Raw genomic sequence first — 19,958 nt, 5'->3', positions numbered from 1 at the left:
AATAATATTAGTCATATTCTTGTCATATATCAGTATGGAGTATGAAAGCTTGCAATCAATAAATATAATTAACACAACAAAACTGTATAAAAAAGAAAATACAAAAACTGTATAAAAATAAAGTAATAACAAAAAAACAGTATTAAAAATAAAATACACAAAAAACTATAAATAAAAGCCCCAAATTATGGAGACAGCTGAACTAATAAAGTACCCATATTTTTTTTAACATTTTAAGGTACTTTACCATGGATTAAGGGCAGCTTTATACTCCTAAATTTCAATTGGAAAGTTGGTGATCATTATACATTGGTACAATTCTATTCTGACTGACTTGATGAGAAACCTTTTTTCCCCCATGTTGGCATCTAAAAATCGGGTGTGCATAATTAATATACATGATTGCGTATGGTATATCCCTTTTTTGTGCAGCAACAGGGGGTTGAGAAGCAGCTCAACGGACGGGCACTGAACCGGACACCCTCTCTACAGCATCAGACGTCCACAGAGGACCTTGACCATCCCAGCAGGCACCACTTGCAAGTCCAGAACAGGTCTGAGTTTGGAGAGTTGTTCTGAGAAAACTGAGGTCAAATATTACACATTAAATATGCATTCTTTTATTAGGATTCTACCAAGGTTATCAACCACCTGGGGGCTGAGTTACCTGCAATTCTTTTAACTCCAGAAGCAAGTTCAAGGTTACTCATTGAGGTTGAAGATCACAAATTCAATTAATTATTGATGAGTTAGCCATTACTCCACTATGCATGAAAGCATTTTGAAATAACTCTTAAACAAGTGGTATCTTTCATCTTGCTGTGTGTCACAGGTAATACTCAGTTCTTGAGGTGGTACGGTCAAGATCACATACTGAGGTCTAATATTTACTCATTTTAGCTCATCTGTTTTGTTTTTTTTAAAAATGAGCTATTGTCATCCCCTTGGCGTCAGCGTCCGGTTAAGTTTTGTATTTAGGTCCACTTTTCTCAGAAAGTATCAATGCTATTGCATTCAAACTTTGTACACTTACTTACTATCATGAGGGGACTGGGCAGGCAAAGTTAGATAACTCTGGCATGCATATTGACAGAATTATGTGCCCTTTTTATACTTAGAAAATTGAAAATGTGTTTTAGTTTTGTGTTGAGGTCAACTTTATTCCTAAAGTATCAAAGCTATTGCTTTCATACTTGCAACACTTACTAACTATCTTAAGGGGACTGTGAAGGCAAAGTTATTTAACTGTGACTGGCATTTTGACAGAATTATGGGCCCTTTATACTTAGAAATTGAAAATTTGATTAAGTTTTGTGTTTTGGTCCACTTTACACCTAAAGTATAATAGATATTGCTTTCATACTTGGAACACTCACAAACTATAAGGGGACAGTACAGGACAAGTTGCATAACTCTGGTTGTCATTTTGACAGAATTATGGCCCTTTTTTGACTTAGTAACTTTGAATATATGTTTAAATTTTGTGTTTCGATCCACTTTACTTCTTTAGTATCAAGGCTATTGCTTTCAAACTTCAAATACTTTCATGCTATCATGAGGGTACTGTACCTGGCAAGTTGAATTTTACCTTGACCTTTGAATGACCTTGACTATAAAGGTAAAATTATTAAATTTTGCTAAAATTGCCATAACTTCTTTATTTATTATTAGATTTGATTGATACTTTGACATCGCAACTCTTACCTGACATACCACAATAGACTCCACCCAAACCATCCCCCACGCCCCCACCTCAGAATCCCCCCCCCCCAAAAAAATGACTACACCCTCACACTATACCCCCCCCCCCCCCCCCACCGCCACCACCGCCCCCCCCCCCCATTTTTTTATATATTATATATGAAATATATGGTGGAGCTATCCTACTCACCCCGGTGTCGACGTTTCCGTAAGTGTGCAAATGTTAAAGTTTTCGTACTACCCCCAATTATTTTCATTGTCCCTTGACATATTGCTTTCATATTTTGTTTGCATACTTGTTGAACAACATGACCCCAATCTATAAACAAGAGCAGACAACTCTATCAAGCATTTTGTCATAATTATGGCCCCTTTTGCACTTAGAATATGCAGCAAATGTTAAAATGTTCGTACTACCCCCATTTATTTTCATTGTCCCATGACATATTGCTTTCATATTTTGCATACCTGTTTACCAACTTCACCCCAACCTATAAACAAGAGCAGACAACTCTATCAAGCATTTTGTCATAATTATTGCCCCTTTTATACTTAGAATATGCACATTATTGATAAACCTATGTTAAAGTTTGCGTACTACCCTCAAATATTTCCTATGCCTTTGACATATTGCTTTTATATGTTGCATACTTGTTTACCAACATGACCCCCAACCTATAAACAAGAGCAGACCACTGTATCAAGCATTTTGACATAATTATGGCCCCTTTTACACGTAGATAATTGAACATTTTGCTTAAATTGCCATAACTTCTTTATTTATGATCACATTTTATTATTACTTTGACAAAACAACACTTACCTGAATACCACAATGGATTCCACCCAAACAATACCCCACACCCCTACCCAGAATCCCTCCCCCCCCCCCCCAACCTCCCCTCCCTCCCCCCCCCCAAAAAAAATTTTTTTTTTTTTAAACATCATCTAATAAATTACCCCACCCCACTTTTAACCCCCCTCTCACCCCCCCCCCCCCCTTACCCTTCCCCCCCCCTCCCCCAAAAAAAATATATACCCCCACAAACGAAGTTTAGGGGGGTATATAGGAGTGAACTTGTCGATCAGAAGTTGTATCTACATGATGTCTAGGCCAAGTTCGACAATGGGCCTTTCCGGGTCAAAACTAGGTCACAGAGTCACTTAGTGCGTTTTAAACATTCAGCATGTTGTCCGCTCTCTAATTCAAGTAGTTTTCATCTGATCTTCACCAAACTTGGTCAGAAGTTGTATCTAGATGATCTTAAGGCCAAGTTTGAACATGGGCCTTGTAGGGTCAAAAACTAGGTCACGGGGTCACTTAGTGCATTTTTTAAAATTCAGCATGGTGTCCTCTCTCTTATTCAAGTAGTTTTAATCTGATCTTCACCAAACTTGGTCAGAAGTTTTATCTAGATGATCTGAAGGCCAAGTTCGAACGTGGGCCATGCCAGATCAAAAACTAGGTCACAGGGTCACTTAATACGTTTTACACATTGAGCATGTTGTCTGCTCTCTATTTCAAGTAGTTTAAATCCGATCTTCACCACACTTGGTCAGAAGTTGTAGCTAGATGATGTGTAGGTCAAATTCGAACATTGGCCATGCCGGGTCAAAAACTAGGTCACAGGGTCACTTAGTGCGTTTTAAACCTCACCATGTTGTCCGCTCTCTAATTCAAGTTGTTTTTATCCAATCTTCATCAAAATTGGTCAGAAGTTGTATCTTGATAATGTCTAGGGCAAGTTTGAATATGGGTCATTGCGGGTCAAAAACAAGGTCACGGGGTCACTTAGTGAGTTTTAAACATCACAATGTTGTCGGCTCTCTAATTCAAGTAGTTTTCATCCTATCTTCACCAAACTTGGTCAGAAGTTGTATCTAGATAATGTCTAGGTCAATGTTTTAATATGGGTAATGCCGGGTCAAAAACTAGGTCACGGAGTATCTTAGTGCGTTTTAAACCTCACCATGTTGTCCGCTCTATAATTCAAGTAGTTTTCATTCAAACCTCACCAAACTTGGTCACAAGTTTTATCTAAATGATCTCTAGGACAAGTTTTAACATGGGCCATTCCGGGCCTAAAACTAGGTCACGGGGTCACTTGGTGCGTTTTTTAACATTCAGCATGGTGTCCGCTCTCTAATTCAAGTAGTTTACATCCGATCTTCACAAAACTTGGTCAGAAGTTTTATGGAGATGATCTTAAGGCCAAGTTAGAACATGGGCCTTTCTGGGTCAAAAAGTAGGTCAAGGGCTCACTTAGTGCGTTTTAAAAATTCAGAATGGTGTCCGCTGTTTTTTGTGAAGACGACATGCAAAATATTATTTGTTAATGCAGCATGCGGGGGTATTCGTCATGTCTGTGACAAAGCTCTAATTTTTTTTAAACATCGTCTAATAAATTACCACACCCCACATTATACCCCCCTCTCATCCCCCCTACCCTCCCCCCCCCCCACCCCGTAATTATTTTTCCCTTTTTTTTATTTTTGAAAGATCGTCTAATAAATGACCACACCCCACATTATACCCCCTCTCAACCCCCCCCCCCCCCCGATTATTTTTGAATGATCATCTTATAACTTATTGAATATGAACAATTTCTCCATGATGGCCTATGTTATACTGTCAAGCACTCGAATAGTCGAGCGCACTGTCCTCTGACAGCTCTTGTTTGTCTTATTTTTGGGAGATAATGTAATAAATGACCACACACCCACACTATACACCCCTCTCCACCCTACCCCTCCCTATATTTGTGATTGAAGTATTGAGATAGGTCCCTTTACCTTTAAAAGAACAATAGATGAGCGGTCTGCACCCGCAAGGCAGTGCTCTTGTTTAAATTGCCTTAGTCATATAGGATTCTAGGATTTGCATCCATTGATAAACAAACTTTAATAAGCGGTGGAAATCAATGCAACAAATTGGCTTGTTGTTATTATTTGTCTTTATATTAATATTATAATTCCAGCATGCTCAAGATCCTGGGTGCCAGTTTTGTGGCCCTGAGGAAGTTTACCCCAGACCTGATACAAATACTTGTGGACCAGGTAAGGCTTGGATAAATAGAAGCAGAAGGGCTTATCAGCAAACTGAGCACTTATCAGCTGAATTTGCTTTCAATGATAGATTGTGTTGTTGGTGTTGAAGTGTTGAAGCAAAAGGCCTATGGTAATGAATGATACATGCATGGATTTTCATATAGTAGTTAAAAGTATGCGCTGGCTGGGGGTTCAGTTCAATGCCAGTAAATCAGACCCTAGGTTCACGTTAAAAAGCCCATAAATACTCAAAATCAAAGAATATTTCGTTAAATATTTTGCAAAATAAAGTAAACACAAAAAATCAATGTTCCTCATAACAATAGCCACAATTTCAAGGCTAGATGTGGTCTGGTAACGTAGATTTAACACGATACAAAATGCTCATTTTTGTTATTAGCTCGGCGTTTTCAGAGAAAACCCGAGGTATTGTCGCCAGCTCGTCGTCTGACGTCCGCCGTCCGCGTCATGCTTAAACCTTAACATTGGCTCTAAAATCAAAGTGCTTGCCCCTACAACTTTGAAACTTCATATGTAGATGCACCTTGATTAGTTCTGCACGCCACACCCATTTTGGGGTCACTAGGTCAAAGGTCAAGGTAACTGACATCTTAAAAAATAAAATCTGACAAGCTTTCATTTATTCAAAACTGCACCCGAAGCCTATGCGTGGCACCTTTTATGTGGTGCTCTTGTTTTTTTGTGTCACAATATATGCTATGTGAATTTTTGGTTATGATTACCAAAAATGTGCAAGCAAACGTGAGAATGGCTTTGGGCGGTTGTAGGAGCACAACGTGGTTCTCAACCTTCTTCCAACATTGCCCAAGGACAGTCTCGTAATTGTTTGGCTATCAGGACGGGAAATAAACATTGAATATATTGTTGCACAAAAAAGAAAAAAAATCATTTTGTATCTCATTAAATCTATGTTACCATACCATTTCTTGTGTTGAAATTCTGGATATTGCTATAAGGAACATTGATTTGTTTATATTGGTTGCTTTTGAGTATTTATGTTACTTTAAAGAATGTGTTGCATTCTTCAAGCATTCTTTAAACTGTGGGAATTATATACAATTTACTAATTAGCTGGCTTTGCTGCTCAGGCCTTTGTTTCTTTTATTGTAAATTAATTTTTCTTTTTCTTTAACATATTTATTCAAATTTTATTATTAAATTATTCATGTCCTACTACCATTAAAGATTGATTTAATTGGAAAAAGTCGTCCTTCAAAAGATTATGTACTTGAGTGTGTCGTATAAATCATTCTGTTATATAAAGCACACATTTACATGACACTCAATGTTTCCCTCTCTTAAATCATTTAATATTAGGATTTAAATGTTTGTTTAATGTTAATTGTGTTCACCTGATAAGGCATGGTTATAAACTGGACAGTGATTGGTAGATTTAAACTCATTGAGCACATTCCTGTGTTTGTAGAGCATGGATGTGGGTGAGTATGAACCATTCCTAGGGGTGGGATTTAGTACCCCACCAGCAGACCAGGACACCCCACCCACCTTCGGTACAATGCTGTCGTGCGTTAACATCGCCATTAGACTCCTTGCAAAGGTTGGTGAACAAGTGTCAATAAATAATTTTAAACCTTCACCACATATATACGTTTTTTTATGCATTTGTAGTCCTTTTTTTTTACATTTACAATATTAACATTTAATTAAATATCTTTTTTACTAAAATCAAGTTTTAAAGGCTTCATTTTCATTCCTTAGTTACTGATTAGCAGCAAACAGCATTAAACCTGAACAGACTGCGAGTAACTGGCAGGCTGTTCTGGTTTAATACTGGTTGCAAAATAATACAAATTCTTGGTAAGAACATTTTCAACAAGTTAAAACTCCTGATAATTAGATTTAGCTTTGGAAAATGAAATCAATTAGGGTTTTTCTTGTCAATAACTTTAGTTTGTATTGACCAAGCTTGATTAGACCCAAAGCTTGATGAAAGTTTGAAAATATAAATTTTGCATGGAGACCTATCTTAGGATTGTATTTTGGGCTAGTCTGATCAATGTCAAGAACTCTCATAGTTCATAAAAATGGTTTTCTCTCCATATCTTTAGTTTGGATGCAGGTTTTTCACTGAAATTTTGTTGGAAGGTATGTTACATGCACAACGATTTTAACTGACATCGATTTTCATTTTTGCCTATCAACTTCAATGGAAATTCATTTTCAATGAGGAGCAAAATTGATTTTTGATTGCAAAAAATGTTTTGTGAACACGGGGCCTGCTTTGAAGTCCATTTGGGGCCAGTCGTGTGGAGGAAAAGGTCACTGTTTCTGAACATGGAAAAACTGTTTCTACTGAAGTAACTTATTTTGGATCATGGAGATATTGTGATAAATGTTATGTGTTCAAAGAAATACATATACAGGGTAGTTATCACAAGAACTAGAAGAAATCTATTAGACACGGGCTCACAACGCGGTGGAGGGGGGGGAGGTTGAAATGAGGCAGAATATATAAACTATGCCTTAATGCTGACTGTACTGTATGTATTAATTTCAGCTTGAGCCAACAAAATCTCCCCAGAGGGCTGACCAGGCGACATCACAAGCTTCCCACTCATCAATATACCAGGTTATTTCCAAGTGAGTTCAGAAAGGATAGGTTATGTATTTGAGTCGCGTTGTTTGAAATAGGGTTTTTATGCATGTGCAAAAAGGGTCGTCACAGTCTGCACAGGCTTATCAGGGATGACACTTTATGTATTTTGTGTATAAATGAAGTTTTTTCTTAGGGAAAGTCCATTTAAGGCGGGAAGTTTCATCCCTGTTTAGCCTGTGCAGACTACACAAGCTAACCAGGGACAATACTTTATGTACATACAATAAGCCCAGTTTTCTCAGAGTGCGTCTCATTTATGTATGTCAACTTAATCTAGTTGTTTAAAAGTTTCCCATTGTTTGATGATTCACACGGTTTGTTTGTTTCGGTACGTTATAAATACCCATCAATATTGTGGCTTTATGTATTGCCCTGTCAAATAGTTTTAATCTTGTTTAGAGTATCTACTGGTAGAGTGCAGGAATGTCGATCTGGTGTATGTTTGCTCAGCAAATCTGCCATGTTTAGGGATTTGTCCTTAAACAAGCCATTCTCACCCTACCTCTAAGTCAAGCAGGGCTGCTGTCAGTTAGTGTCCTTATGTTTGCAATATATACCTGTAAATTACTGAGACCCACTACACTTTTTTAGGGAAATTGTGAGTAGAGTATCTCACCATTTGTAAAGATTTTACTAATACTTTTAAAGCCTCATACATACTCAAAATCAATGTATATTTATGCCCCCTTCGAAGAAGAGGGGGTATATTGCTTTGCTCATGTCGGTCTGTCGGTCCGTCCACCAGGTGGTTGTCAGACGATAACTCAAGAACGCTTGGGTCTAGGATCATGAAACTTCATAGGTACATTGATCATGACTCGCAGATGACCCCCATTGATTTTGAGGTCACTAGGTCAAAGTCACGGTGACCCGAAATAGTAAAATGATTTTTGGATGATAACTCAAGAACGCTTATGCCTAGGGTCATGAAACTTGATAGGTAGATTGGTCATGACTAGCAGATGACCTCTATTGATTTTCAGGTCACTAGGTCAAAGGTCAAGGTCACGGTGACCAGAAATAGTAAAATGGTTTCCGGATGATAATTCAAGAACGCTTATGCCTAGGATCATGAAACTTGATAGGTAGATTGATCATGACTAAAAGATGACCCCTATTGATTTTCAGGTCACTAGGTCAAAGGTCAAGGTCACGGTGACCCGAAATAGTAAAATGGTTTCCGGATGATAACTCAAGAACGCTTATGCCTAGGATCATGAAACTTGATTGGTACATTGATCATGACTCGCAGATGACCCCTAATGATTTTGAGGTCACTTGATCAAAGGTCAAGGTCATGGTGACCCGAAATAGTAGAATGGTTTCCGGATGATAACTCAAGAACACTTATGGCTATGATCATGAAACTTGATAGGTTTATTGATCATGACTGGCAGATGACCCCTATTGATTTTCAGGTCACTAGGTCAAAGGTCAAGGTCACAGTGACCCGAAATAGTAAAATGGTTTCCTGATGATAACTCAAGAAAGCTTATGGCTAGGATCATCAAACTTCATGGGTACATTGATCATGACTCGCAGATGACCCCTATTGATTTTTTCAGGTCACTAGGTCAAAGGTGAAGGTCACAGTGACAAAAAACATATTTACAAAATGGCTGTCACTACAACTGAGAGCCCATATGGGGGGCATGCATGTTTTACAAACAGCCCTTGTTCGTAAAATATTTGTAAAATAATGTTTACCCATTAAAAAATCAGTTTTCATTATAGTGAAAGCCGAAATTTCAACGCTAGATGTGGTCTGGTTACAAAGATTAAAGGAGTTACAAAATGCTCGTTTTTATTGTCCCCTACCGGTTTCACCGGAGGGGACTTATGGTTTGCGCTCTGTGTGTCCGTCAGTTTGTGAGTCTGTCACACTTTTCTGGATCCTGCGATAACTTTTAAAGTTCTTAATATTTTTTCATGAAACTTCAAACATGGATAGATGGCAATAAGGACATTATGCACGTGATTTCATTTTGTTCCTACGTCAAAAATTATGGTTGCTATGGCAACAAGTTGTTTTTTATATTCTGACAATGGTGGAGCCAGTAGGGGACATATATTGCTTGGCAATAGTCTTGTTTAATGTGTAACAATATATTCCATGTAAATTTCCAGCAACCATATCATTTAAGAGCGAACTTGAGATTGGTTTCGGGCAGGTCATGAGAACTACATTGTGCTTCCGACATTTCGATATTCGTTGATTTTGAGTATTTATGTGGCTTTAAAAAAAACAGCAGTAAATTATCTGGAGAAAAAACGATGTACTGCAAGATTTTAAATACTGTCCTTGTCTCTCCTGTCTAGGAGTCTGGTGATGTTTGTGATGGAGAATGCCCTCTACCTGACCATGTCCCAGGGCATGCTGTACCTGAAAGATGCCGAGGTCCACCAGAGGGACAAACAGCTGCTCAAACGAGAACTCGGCACTGAGCTTGTGAGTATGATCAAAGAAATGGTCATCATTTATGGTAAATAAAACGCTCACCGACACACAGTGTGATTTCCTGTTCTTGCAGCTGAGTTGCTGCTTTAAAGCTCTAACATTGCTTCACAAATGCTTTAATGGATCTGTAAAATACTACGCATATTTGTCGAGGAATAACACGCAAATTTTTACCTGACAAAAGTTTTCCGCGTCTAATTTTTCGGTGCGTCTTATATGTGGCCACAAATAAAAGTCTGAATATCAGAGTGTTAAAGTCAAAATTTCAAAAGTGCAGGAGTGATTATCATCACTGATAATTTTGTTGGCTGTTTTTATGTATCAATTTTACTTTTAAACCGAAATTAGATAAGTTGAGGAAGACTGATTTGACTTTGTGGCTTTTGGTCAAACTATACTTCTTAAATGCTATGATCACGAGAGAACTCATTGCAATACTCGTTATTGTTTATATAATGCGCTTTGCATGGTCCCAAAGCTCTGAAGATGGGAACAGTTGGGACTCAGTTATGCGTGAATAACCCGGTGTCACTGTCAATCGAGATTTCAGTTGTTTATTGCAGTTTAATGGCTTTCATATATGCCGACTACATGAATCGGTTTCTACGGTGTACTCCCCTACTGTAAATTGGTGGCTTGTTACTTAAGAGACTAATGATAGCAACCGGGTTTAATCCTTGTGGAAATTGTGTTTTTGTGCATAATATTATCAAAACATTTTTTCGACAGGTACACCCTTTGAAAAGCTTATCATTGAATTCATTACAAAAATATGTAGATGTTTTGTTTAATTCTCAAATTAGAAATATAACTTGTAATCCAAAACACAATTCCGATTGTTAATGTTCACGCGATGTTACAAATACCACTTTCAAATAAATAGTCCCGATGTATTTAGTGTTGATTATTTGGAACACTCTAAGCAGCTCTACTGACGTATCATGTGATGTTTTAATAAAAGTGATTAACATGTGGGTATGCACCCTTGACGATATGGTCCATAATTACGGGTAATGCCCTGTTTCTGATGTCACTATTGTTTAAATCATTACATTCTTATGAATATAATAATTAAACTTAATATAAATCAAATACAATGTGAGACAACAAATGACAGTAACCTCTTTGACAGGGCATCTTTGAACTGAAATCAGACATAAACAAGTCAATTCATTGAATTTTCCGGCAAAATATATTTTGTATATGGATGGGTGTAAATCCCTCTATATACAGTATAATACTAAAAACATAACTGTATGGTAATTGTTTATGCATTGCTATCCTCCCCATTGATATACATACACCCATGAAGTTTCATGTTGAAATATTGTGTCGTATTTGAGATACAGCCCTTAAAAGTTACTTCAAACAAACCAACAGAGGGCTTTAACTATTATTTAAGAATGTGTATGGTTATGGTTCTTATGCAAGTCAGTTCTCCTCATTGATATCACGAACTTTCATGTTGAAATACTGTATCGTAACTCAGATATAGCCTTAAAACGTTACATAATACGAAAACAACAAAGGGCGATAACTCTTATTTAAGAGACTGTATGGTTATGGTTCTTGTGCATGGCTTTTATTCTCATTGATCTCTACTCACCCATAAAGTGTCATTTTATTGTACCCACACTCTGAACCTAGTATTGTCTATATATAAATATTGTTCAAGACAACCTCTCTATCATTTTTGTTTGTTTTTTTACAGAACTCCATCCTCTCAGGTATACAGCGGTACCTGCGGCGCGGTGGCCCACACTCCCCCGCCACCGGTCTCCCACAGACGAGCCCACGCAGCGGTCAGTCGCCTGGCGGTCCTTCGCTCAGTCGGTCAGTGTCCCAGACCTTCATGTCCAGTCAGGAACACGCTGTCTTCAGACTGGTGCAAGAGTTCTCCAAGCAGGTGCTTCGATGATGGAGCAATTTTCGTTGTTCTTGAAGCGATTGGGATTAAAGACATTGAACACGTTTCGAAGGAGAGAACCTTACTTGGCTGGGATAAAAGACGTTTTCTTCAACTCCAAGCATTGAGATTGTATTGTTATTGTTCTATTAGCAGGGGCGATACTATATTTGTTTTGAATTATCAGGGTTCAGAGCTGGTACTAAAGTTCGGGACATTGTTTATACCGAAGAAACCGTTTTTTTTTCTTTGTTTTTTGCGTACGGTCTAAATATTTCTTTCAGCAATGAAAGATAACCTGAAGAAATTTGTGCAACAGTTTTTAGTGCTAAAATACCGCTAGCTGGGGGATGCTCAAGTTGTATCTAATTTAGTACTGAAATCAGATTTGAGATGATTGTTTTTTGCCAGTTGTATTTAAAGAGATGTATAATATCAATGGCTTTTTGTAACTTTTTCATCAGACAATTTTCAATTTAATATTTTAAGACAGTTTGATAGTGTTGAATGAATCAGCGAGGGTACGCCAGGTGCTTTGTACCGAAATCAGTTACATTTAGCCATGTAATACAGTACTTTAAACTGTTTCATCTTATCAAAGATACGCAAACCTGTTCACAGAAGGCAAGATTAAAGGCTTTATTATGTTTATTCCACATTTCATAAAGAAGTATTTCATGACTTTCGTTTCTTTCACATAGAGGATGTCAATAACATGTGCATACATAACGCTTAAAATCGGTAAAGACCTTCCTTGTATGACTGTTTGTTTCAAGTTACCACTTCTGTGAAAGTAACTCAAATAATGTATTTTTATTTACGCATGTGTACAATCGTTGAACCTGGATGATTTAAGTTTCTGTTAGCGTTTTACAAAATTTTGCAAGAACGAATGAATTGTTGTCAATAAATGAGTATCCTGAAGTAGATGATCATTTAAGATACTTGTTAAAAATGTCTGATTCGATAAAAAAAATACTACGAATTCGCAATAAACCATATTTCAATAACTCATTCTTTGTGATTGCTTGTTCTTACTGAAACTTTCCCTACATAATGGTGGGATGAGATATTGAAGAGCTACGGTCGGTCATGTTGGTGAGACAACGTGTCGCAAGTCGAAACCTTGCTGCTCACTCCAAGGTCAAGTTCGAGGTCGCCGTGGTGTAAAGGATATGGTGTCCGCCTATCGAATGGGAGGTCACGGTTCGATCCCCACCGTGGCAGCGTTCTGTAAATCTCCCCCCAAAGACACCAAGTACTGGTTCTAGGCCCAGGAAACGGACTCGAGAGCGTTTTTATAAGCCTTAGGCTTTCGATGCAATCGAGCTAAGGTCAAGTTCACAGTGGAAAGTAAGTCTGTAAATGTTCCTTATTTGTATATCATGAGCGTACATGTTCGTGTCCAGCATATATCTTTATTTTGCGTGCTGGGATTTCGGAATAAATTTGCAAACATGGAGACGAAGTTTCGCCTGTAAAACTGTGATGCATGCGTAAAGGTCAAGGTCACAGCGGTAATTCATGTTTTTAAGTATTCAGTAAAAGTACATGTTCGTGTTTGGCCCATAACTATATTGTTCATAATGGAATCTAATTAAGAAATCATCATGACGAGCAAGACAGTATTTTACAAAAGAAGCATCTCGTGTTCAGAAGATCAAGGTATTTAGTTCAAAGTTCAAATCACGCAAGGGGTAGAACATTTTTAATCAATAATTCATAGAGAGAAAGAAGTTTTATATTGCACCAATTTTCGGAAAAGCTTCAGCTCCCCAATAACAAGGTCAATGTCACAATTGCAGTTTGAAATGTTTATATGTGGCTAAAATCTGTGCGCATTTAGTGATCAAGTCACTTTGAAATTTCTGAAACCATTGGGCATAATTTGTTACTAAAAACAGGTGATGTATGGCGAAAAACAAACATTTTTCCTTGATTGAAGATAAATGTCACACTAAGTGATACGCCAAATCGTGACGGTAGTATGTTTGTATGCATGAAAACACTTATTCCACTGGCAGAAAACACATTTTCGGTAACCGTATATTCTATATGTCCCCGTTGAAAAACCGGTATTTATTAGCCGATTTCAAGTTTCATCGTATGTGACCATGGGTTTCACTAAGATCCGTCCGCCTGTCCATTTTTCAGTTTTAAACCTCAAAAAGTACTTGAACTTATGTTGATTATACTCAGTATGTGGATACACGGCTATATGGGAAAAAAGCATGCTATTATGGTTTTTCGTAAGACACAAATTCTGGTTGCTAGTATTAGAGATATAAGTGAAAACTATCCGAAAAATTTGAATCCTGCGATAGCTTAACAAAATAATTAAACTAGGCTTATGGAACTCTGGTATGTGTATAGAAGGCCGTATGTTGAATGTGCACGTTTTGTTAGTTTGGTTATTTTTTCAGCTCAATATTGCGGATGCTTTGGTGACAAAAATAGTTGAAAATCGAATGCTGGATCCTGTCATAAGTAAACTTTACCTAAGCTTGAATGAATGGAACTTGTTGAGATCCTGTTCTTACTTCTACAAAATTGACCTGGTAGGGTAATGTTGTTTTGTATATGACTTTATTATTCTTAATGTTGGTAGGTGCATATATCAGCATAAAATGTTTGCTTCCATTTATACATTGAACTGTTTTCATCCAATCTTCTCAAGTCTGCTTTAGAATTTATATTATACATAGGCACATCGCTCCATTAATTGACAATTTGAGGGTGGCCTTTTTAGTGAGATTTAGTCACAATTTGGTATCTGGTCTTGACACATTAGAGAAAACGTACGAATTATGTAGATAGTAAGGCGTTATTGGTATTTAAGTAACACAATTATGGCATTTTCAACAAATTTGATTAAAACCATGGTGCGCAGATGTTGGTTGCATTCATCTACAAATACACTGTAGATTTTATATAATTTAATTTATATATTATTCGATCTGTTTTGACTTTCCAATCCAACATTAGTCCAACAGTTTTCTTTTGATAAATTGCCAAACTTGACGTAAGCTTTCAAAGACCAATGGTCAACACAATTGACCCAAGAGATTGAATGCTTTTGAGATGCATAATTTAAATTAACTGTAAGTATATGTTTTACTTCTGAAATGCGGATACCATCGTCATGGTATGTAAAACAACAAATGAAATGTTAAATCAGCTTATATTTATGCAAACTCTTCAAAACTCGGCAAAGTTTGGTCAACACGAAGAAACAAGATCGAATAATCTCAATCTTGACTTCCTTCTTTTGACCTACGGTTGTACAACTCGAAGTGTTGTCATATTTAAGCGGCCTGCTCTGTAGTCCAGAAAGAGACGATCTGTAAATAGAAAAGTCATGTTAAAAATGCGCTGAGTCATGTTGAAAATGCGCTGATTCATGTTGGAAATGCGCTGAATCATGTTGGAAATGCGCTGAATCATGTTGAAAATGTGGTGAGTCATGTTAAAAATGTGGCGAGTCATGTTGCAAATGCGCTTAATTATGTTGAAAACGCGCTGAGTCATGTTGAAAATGCGCTGAGTCATGTTGAAAATGTGGTGAGTCATGTTAAAAAGGCGCTGATTCATGTTGGAAATGCGATGAATCATGTTGGAAATGTGGCGAGTCATGTTGCAAATGCGCTTTATTATGTTGAAAACGCACTGAGTCATGTTGAAAATTCGCCGAGTCATGTTGAAAATGTGCTGGTGTTTTAAGTTACGGAACAGCATCAGAAAAGCTCTTCATATTTGAATTCCATTTGTTTCAGTTGCAAAAACAACAGCATATAGGCAAGCCGCCTTTGTGCAATTCTCGCGTTGCATATTCATATATTTGAATATTTGATGCAATTAAAATGTCACGTGCTATCTCATAACCGCGGAAATATAAACCCATTAAAGGTTAACTCAATCGTGGTCTGAAATGTTAACGTCATTGTGGCCTAGTGAAGCAGGGGGAAGGTGTAAGGTTTAAGTCCCTCAATGGGCTCGTTCTTGCATAGCCGGTTGCCTAACGATCAGTTTCTTGAAGCGAGGGGTACCCATTTTAAAAAATGCCTTCGTGCCAAGCCTCCGCAATAAAGGACAGAAATTTCAATAAACCTTTACTGATGAAATCTTAACTCGTAATTACGTTAACACTGACTTTTCCTTAATTGCAATGAGTCCCACCTGTATAAACACGTTTACTTTTGTTCAAATCAATCGATACCTCTGATACTCCTGCACGTGTCATTGAATATCTTTGACACCTTAAATGATATACATAAATAACTCATAAATAAGTTAAAATGGCTTCCCCTTATCGCTACTTTAATAAACACATTTACTTTTTTAAGCACTTTCGATACCTCTTATATTCCTGCACGTGTCGTTGTTACAACCGCCATCGCCGCAGCACACGGAGCACGTGCCCTGACTCTCGTGCACGCAATCCGGGAAACTTGGGTCGCCGTAATGACCGAAACATCCCGCGAGGTATTGGAATACATTCTGCATTAAGAACCGGCAGATCTGTAATAAACATCATCATTGTACATAAAACAAGCTGGTTAATCGAATGGCCGAAACTGAAGTGAAATATCTCCTGTAGTATAGTCGATTAACGATGATACCAAATTAAACGACAATATCTATATTATATATTGAGTCGTAGAAACGGCCTCTTCGAATCGCCAAGGATTTTAAATGAAGTAATAAATGCGAACATTTCTTAAATTGTCAAGTGCAATGCAAAAAATCGGTTAACAAATATACCTTTATAATTGAGTAGCAATCGAATATTTCGCAAAATAGGGACATTGAATTGAGTAAAGACACACTCGTTACAGTCACCACCACTAGAACGTACACACTATACACTGTTTAGAATTCTACAAACCGGAAAGGCTTTGCAGTTAAATCTATACCCCATGACAGTTCCGGGGCGGTAGTAGTTCTCGGCAAAGCAAACCTTTAAAAAATAATATTGTTATTAATGGTACTGGTATCAATATTAACTTATTAAGTATATAATGCTTAGATATGTGGCGAATTAATTACTACTAACTATGTATGGTAAGCTATGCGGTAAATGAATTAATACTTACTACTTAGTTTTCATGGTAAACCTTTGCGGTGAATAAATTACTACTTAGAATATTGTATGTCTGGGAGAGCTTTTATGGCAAAATATGCGGTCAATGAATGACTACTTACTAGTATTACTACTTACAAATATTATTCACGGCAAGCTATGCCGTGAATGAATTACATTTAGTATTTATGCAAAGAAATGCGTTAAATGAATGGAATTAGCGATTTTATCATTTCACTCTTGCTTGTACATGTATTTAACTTCTTTCCTCAATTTCAACACTCCAAGAGACAGTGTGTCTGGCCTGTTAAAATATTAACCCGTTTTTCGCCGTCAAGAACACTGGTGTGGCCCGACTAGCTAATTTTGTTAAACCACTCAATCCGGAATTCGTGGGTTCGAATTCCAACCAGGCAAATCTTGTGACGCTTGGAAATACAATTATTTTTATACGGTGATTCTCCTGCAATCTCTGGATTGAGTACGTCAGTGGTCAGTTACTGACATAAGAATGCGAACTTAATTCTTGTACATTAATTCTCTTAGACTTTCTGGGCTTGCTCAAGAAAGGTGTTGGATCGTTAAGAAACTATATGAGTCGTTTTCAAAGAAAACTGGGCATAATGCATGTGCGTAATGTGTCGTCACAGATTGGCCTGTGCAGTCCACACAGGCTAATCAGGGACGACACTTTTCGCTTTTATGACATTTTTCGTTTAAATGAAGTCTCTTCTAAGCACAAATCCAGTTTAGGCTGAAAGTGTCGTCCCTGATTAGCCTGTGCGGACTGCACAGGCTGATCTGGAACGACACTTTACACACACGCATTATGCCAAGTTTTCTCAGAACACGACTCATATAATTGAAATTCCGTTCAATAAGCCGTAAACACGTTCACCTCATCCGTTTTGCAGACCGTGTCCGTGATGCAACTCGTGGCGTTAGTAACAAAACCCTGGCTGGAGTTGTCATCGCAGAAGTAACAGTCTTTGCTGTCTAAAATGGATTATGCAACAAGTAACAAAAAGGTCGTAAATGGTAGTAGCATTAATTTGTCGAAAAGGAAAATGCAATTCCTATATAAGTACGTAGTTATCTCAAAGTTCTTCAACAGAGTAATCACTCTATAAAGCCGATCCTACCTGCAAACTAATGCTCGATTGGTCATCGTCTGCTCAGGTACTACTTACATGTACCCCGGGTACTTTTAAGTATACTTACATGTACCCCGGGTACGGTAAATATACTTAACGTACACGGTCGATATTAGACTGTACCAGTGTTGTATTCCCGCGCAAACGCGCTACCGATTACCGTAAAATATTTTGTTTATCTTAAACAAACTTCTATTAAAAAAAACTGCATCAACATGCTTTTTGAGCACGAGTTTCGATAATATAGAGGCCATTTAACAGAAAATTTGACATAAATGTGAACAAAATAAATTTTAAACAAGTTGGCAACGACCGATTTAGCGTCACCGGGTACATTTAAGAAGTATCCGCGCCGACAATGACCAATCGAGTTAAACTTATAGTATTTTACTTTCCAGAGACGAAAATTCAATTTGTCTTACAAATTAATGAAATTATCATTTAGTTTCTAACAATATCCGAAATACTTTTGTAATAACCACTAGGAGTGTGTCGCTGTCTCAAACAGACGATACAAAAGCTAGTGCGCACATATGCCTTACCTTTCTAACTCGTTGAATACATTAATGTAATATGTTTTTCAAGAATTGATATTCACGTAACTTATAAATGCTATCGGATACGGTGGTAATTACTTTTAATCATGAGTAGAGCAGAAATGTTCTTGTAGTTTACGAGTGGGATGATCACTATTTTGTTTTCAATTTATATTATTAACATAACAGAGTACCATACCCGGACAGATAGCCAGTTTGCAGAATTCTGCTTCTGTTCCATTTCCGTTACAGTTTCTTCCGTGCGGTGCATTCTGGGTGAGATATTGGCAATTCCGGTCACGTGACTTATAACCTTTACCACAGGTGACCGAGCACGTGGTCCAGGCGGACCAATCGGACCAGACGCCATCCACTGTGAAGACAATATATTGCGACAACTCAATGTAAGACGCTTTTACATATTTTAAATATTACAAATTGATTTCCCACACATGGTCTCAAGATTGACACATTTCAGCTCAAACATTTTTTAAACAGTCAATCGTTGAAGGATTCATTTGCTATATAACAATTAAATTTTAGTTTTGCATACCGCTTTTGACAATGCACGTACGGGGCAATGCCAGCTTAAGATCGAAAAACTATTATTTATTTAAAGAAAGACAGCGATAGAAACATATTTTCCATGTCAAGATAATAGTGTGTTAACTATAGGTTCGTAAATTACCGCGTGTTGCGACATAATAGACAATAACAAAGGCAAACATTGTTTACTAGTATCAAACTTTAAATAAAGGTGCAAATAGTCAAATTTACATTTAACAATGTTCAAACAGCCATAAACATGTCACGAAAAATTGTATATTAAGGATAAAGTTTCGATTTAGCTTCTAGCAATAATCAAGTATTTTTTTGTAAATAAAGTTTAGAATATAAACACAGTCCACCAAGTAAATTGTTTATGAACAGTTGTCACGGAAACTCACCGGGGCACATGCCAGTATTGCAGGTGTCATTTTGTGAGCCGTCTCCGACACAAGGCATTCCATGAGGAGCTACGGGATCAAAGGTACACGCCCTCTGCCTGGCATGGCTCCCTCCGCCGCACGAGACTGAGCACGTGTTCCAGCTTAACCAGGCACTCCAAAGTCCGTCCACTGATGACAAGTGCGAAATATTAACATTACTATAACATTAGTAGCATTAGTATACGTAGAAGAGGTGGTCGTGATAATGGCGGTGCTGGTGCTGGTGGTTATGATTATGGTGATAATGGTGATGGTGATGGTTGTGGTGGTGAAGGTGGTAGTGGTGGTGGTGGTAGTGGAAGAAGCAGTAGTAGTTGTGATGATTGTAGTTATTGCGGTATTGTAGTAGAAGTAGTTGTAGTAGTTGTTGTAGTAGTAGTAGTAGTAGTAGTAGTAGTAGTAGTAGTAGTAGTAGTAGTAGTAGTAGTAGTAGTAGTAGTAGTAGTAG

At 37.5% G+C, this 19,958-nt stretch overlaps 2 protein-coding genes across 23 annotated transcripts in view; one reads left to right on the top strand and one right to left on the bottom strand.

The window, feature by feature from the left end:
- Positions 1–12,761, top strand: part of LOC127837454 (nucleoporin NUP188-like) — a 123,941-nt gene extending 111,180 nt beyond the window's left edge. The window contains exons 41-46 of the mRNA XM_052364578.1: positions 433–554; positions 4,680–4,758; positions 6,197–6,328; positions 7,289–7,371; positions 9,707–9,836; positions 11,557–12,761. Coding sequence (XP_052220538.1) covers positions 433–554; positions 4,680–4,758; positions 6,197–6,328; positions 7,289–7,371; positions 9,707–9,836; positions 11,557–11,763 — 753 coding nt within the window. The 3' untranslated portion in view covers positions 11,764–12,761. The remainder of the gene's footprint in view (positions 1–432; positions 555–4,679; positions 4,759–6,196; positions 6,329–7,288; positions 7,372–9,706; positions 9,837–11,556) is intronic.
- Positions 12,762–14,918: 2,157 nt separating this feature from the next.
- The window catches only part of LOC127839330 (A disintegrin and metalloproteinase with thrombospondin motifs adt-1-like), a 288,676-nt gene continuing 283,636 nt past the window's right edge, over positions 14,919–19,958 (bottom strand). For all 22 annotated transcript variants that reach the window (XM_052367635.1, XM_052367634.1, XM_052367642.1 and 19 more), the window contains 6 exons: positions 19,469–19,639; positions 18,721–18,894; positions 17,730–17,827; positions 16,637–16,708; positions 16,107–16,269; positions 14,919–15,092 (listed from right to left, as the gene is read on the bottom strand). In XM_052367635.1, the coding sequence (XP_052223595.1) occupies positions 15,025–15,092; positions 16,107–16,269; positions 16,637–16,708; positions 17,730–17,827; positions 18,721–18,894; positions 19,469–19,639 (746 nt within the window). In that variant the 3' untranslated portion in view covers positions 14,919–15,024. The remainder of the gene's footprint in view (positions 15,093–16,106; positions 16,270–16,636; positions 16,709–17,729; positions 17,828–18,720; positions 18,895–19,468; positions 19,640–19,958) is intronic.

This window comes from Dreissena polymorpha, chromosome 7, assembly GCF_020536995.1.
Source record: "Dreissena polymorpha isolate Duluth1 chromosome 7, UMN_Dpol_1.0, whole genome shotgun sequence".
NCBI classification, from domain to species: Eukaryota; Metazoa; Mollusca; class Bivalvia; order Myida; family Dreissenidae; genus Dreissena; species Dreissena polymorpha.
The sequence above is the reverse complement of the archived record's forward strand: the minus strand, read 5'-3'. Positions and strand labels throughout refer to the sequence as shown.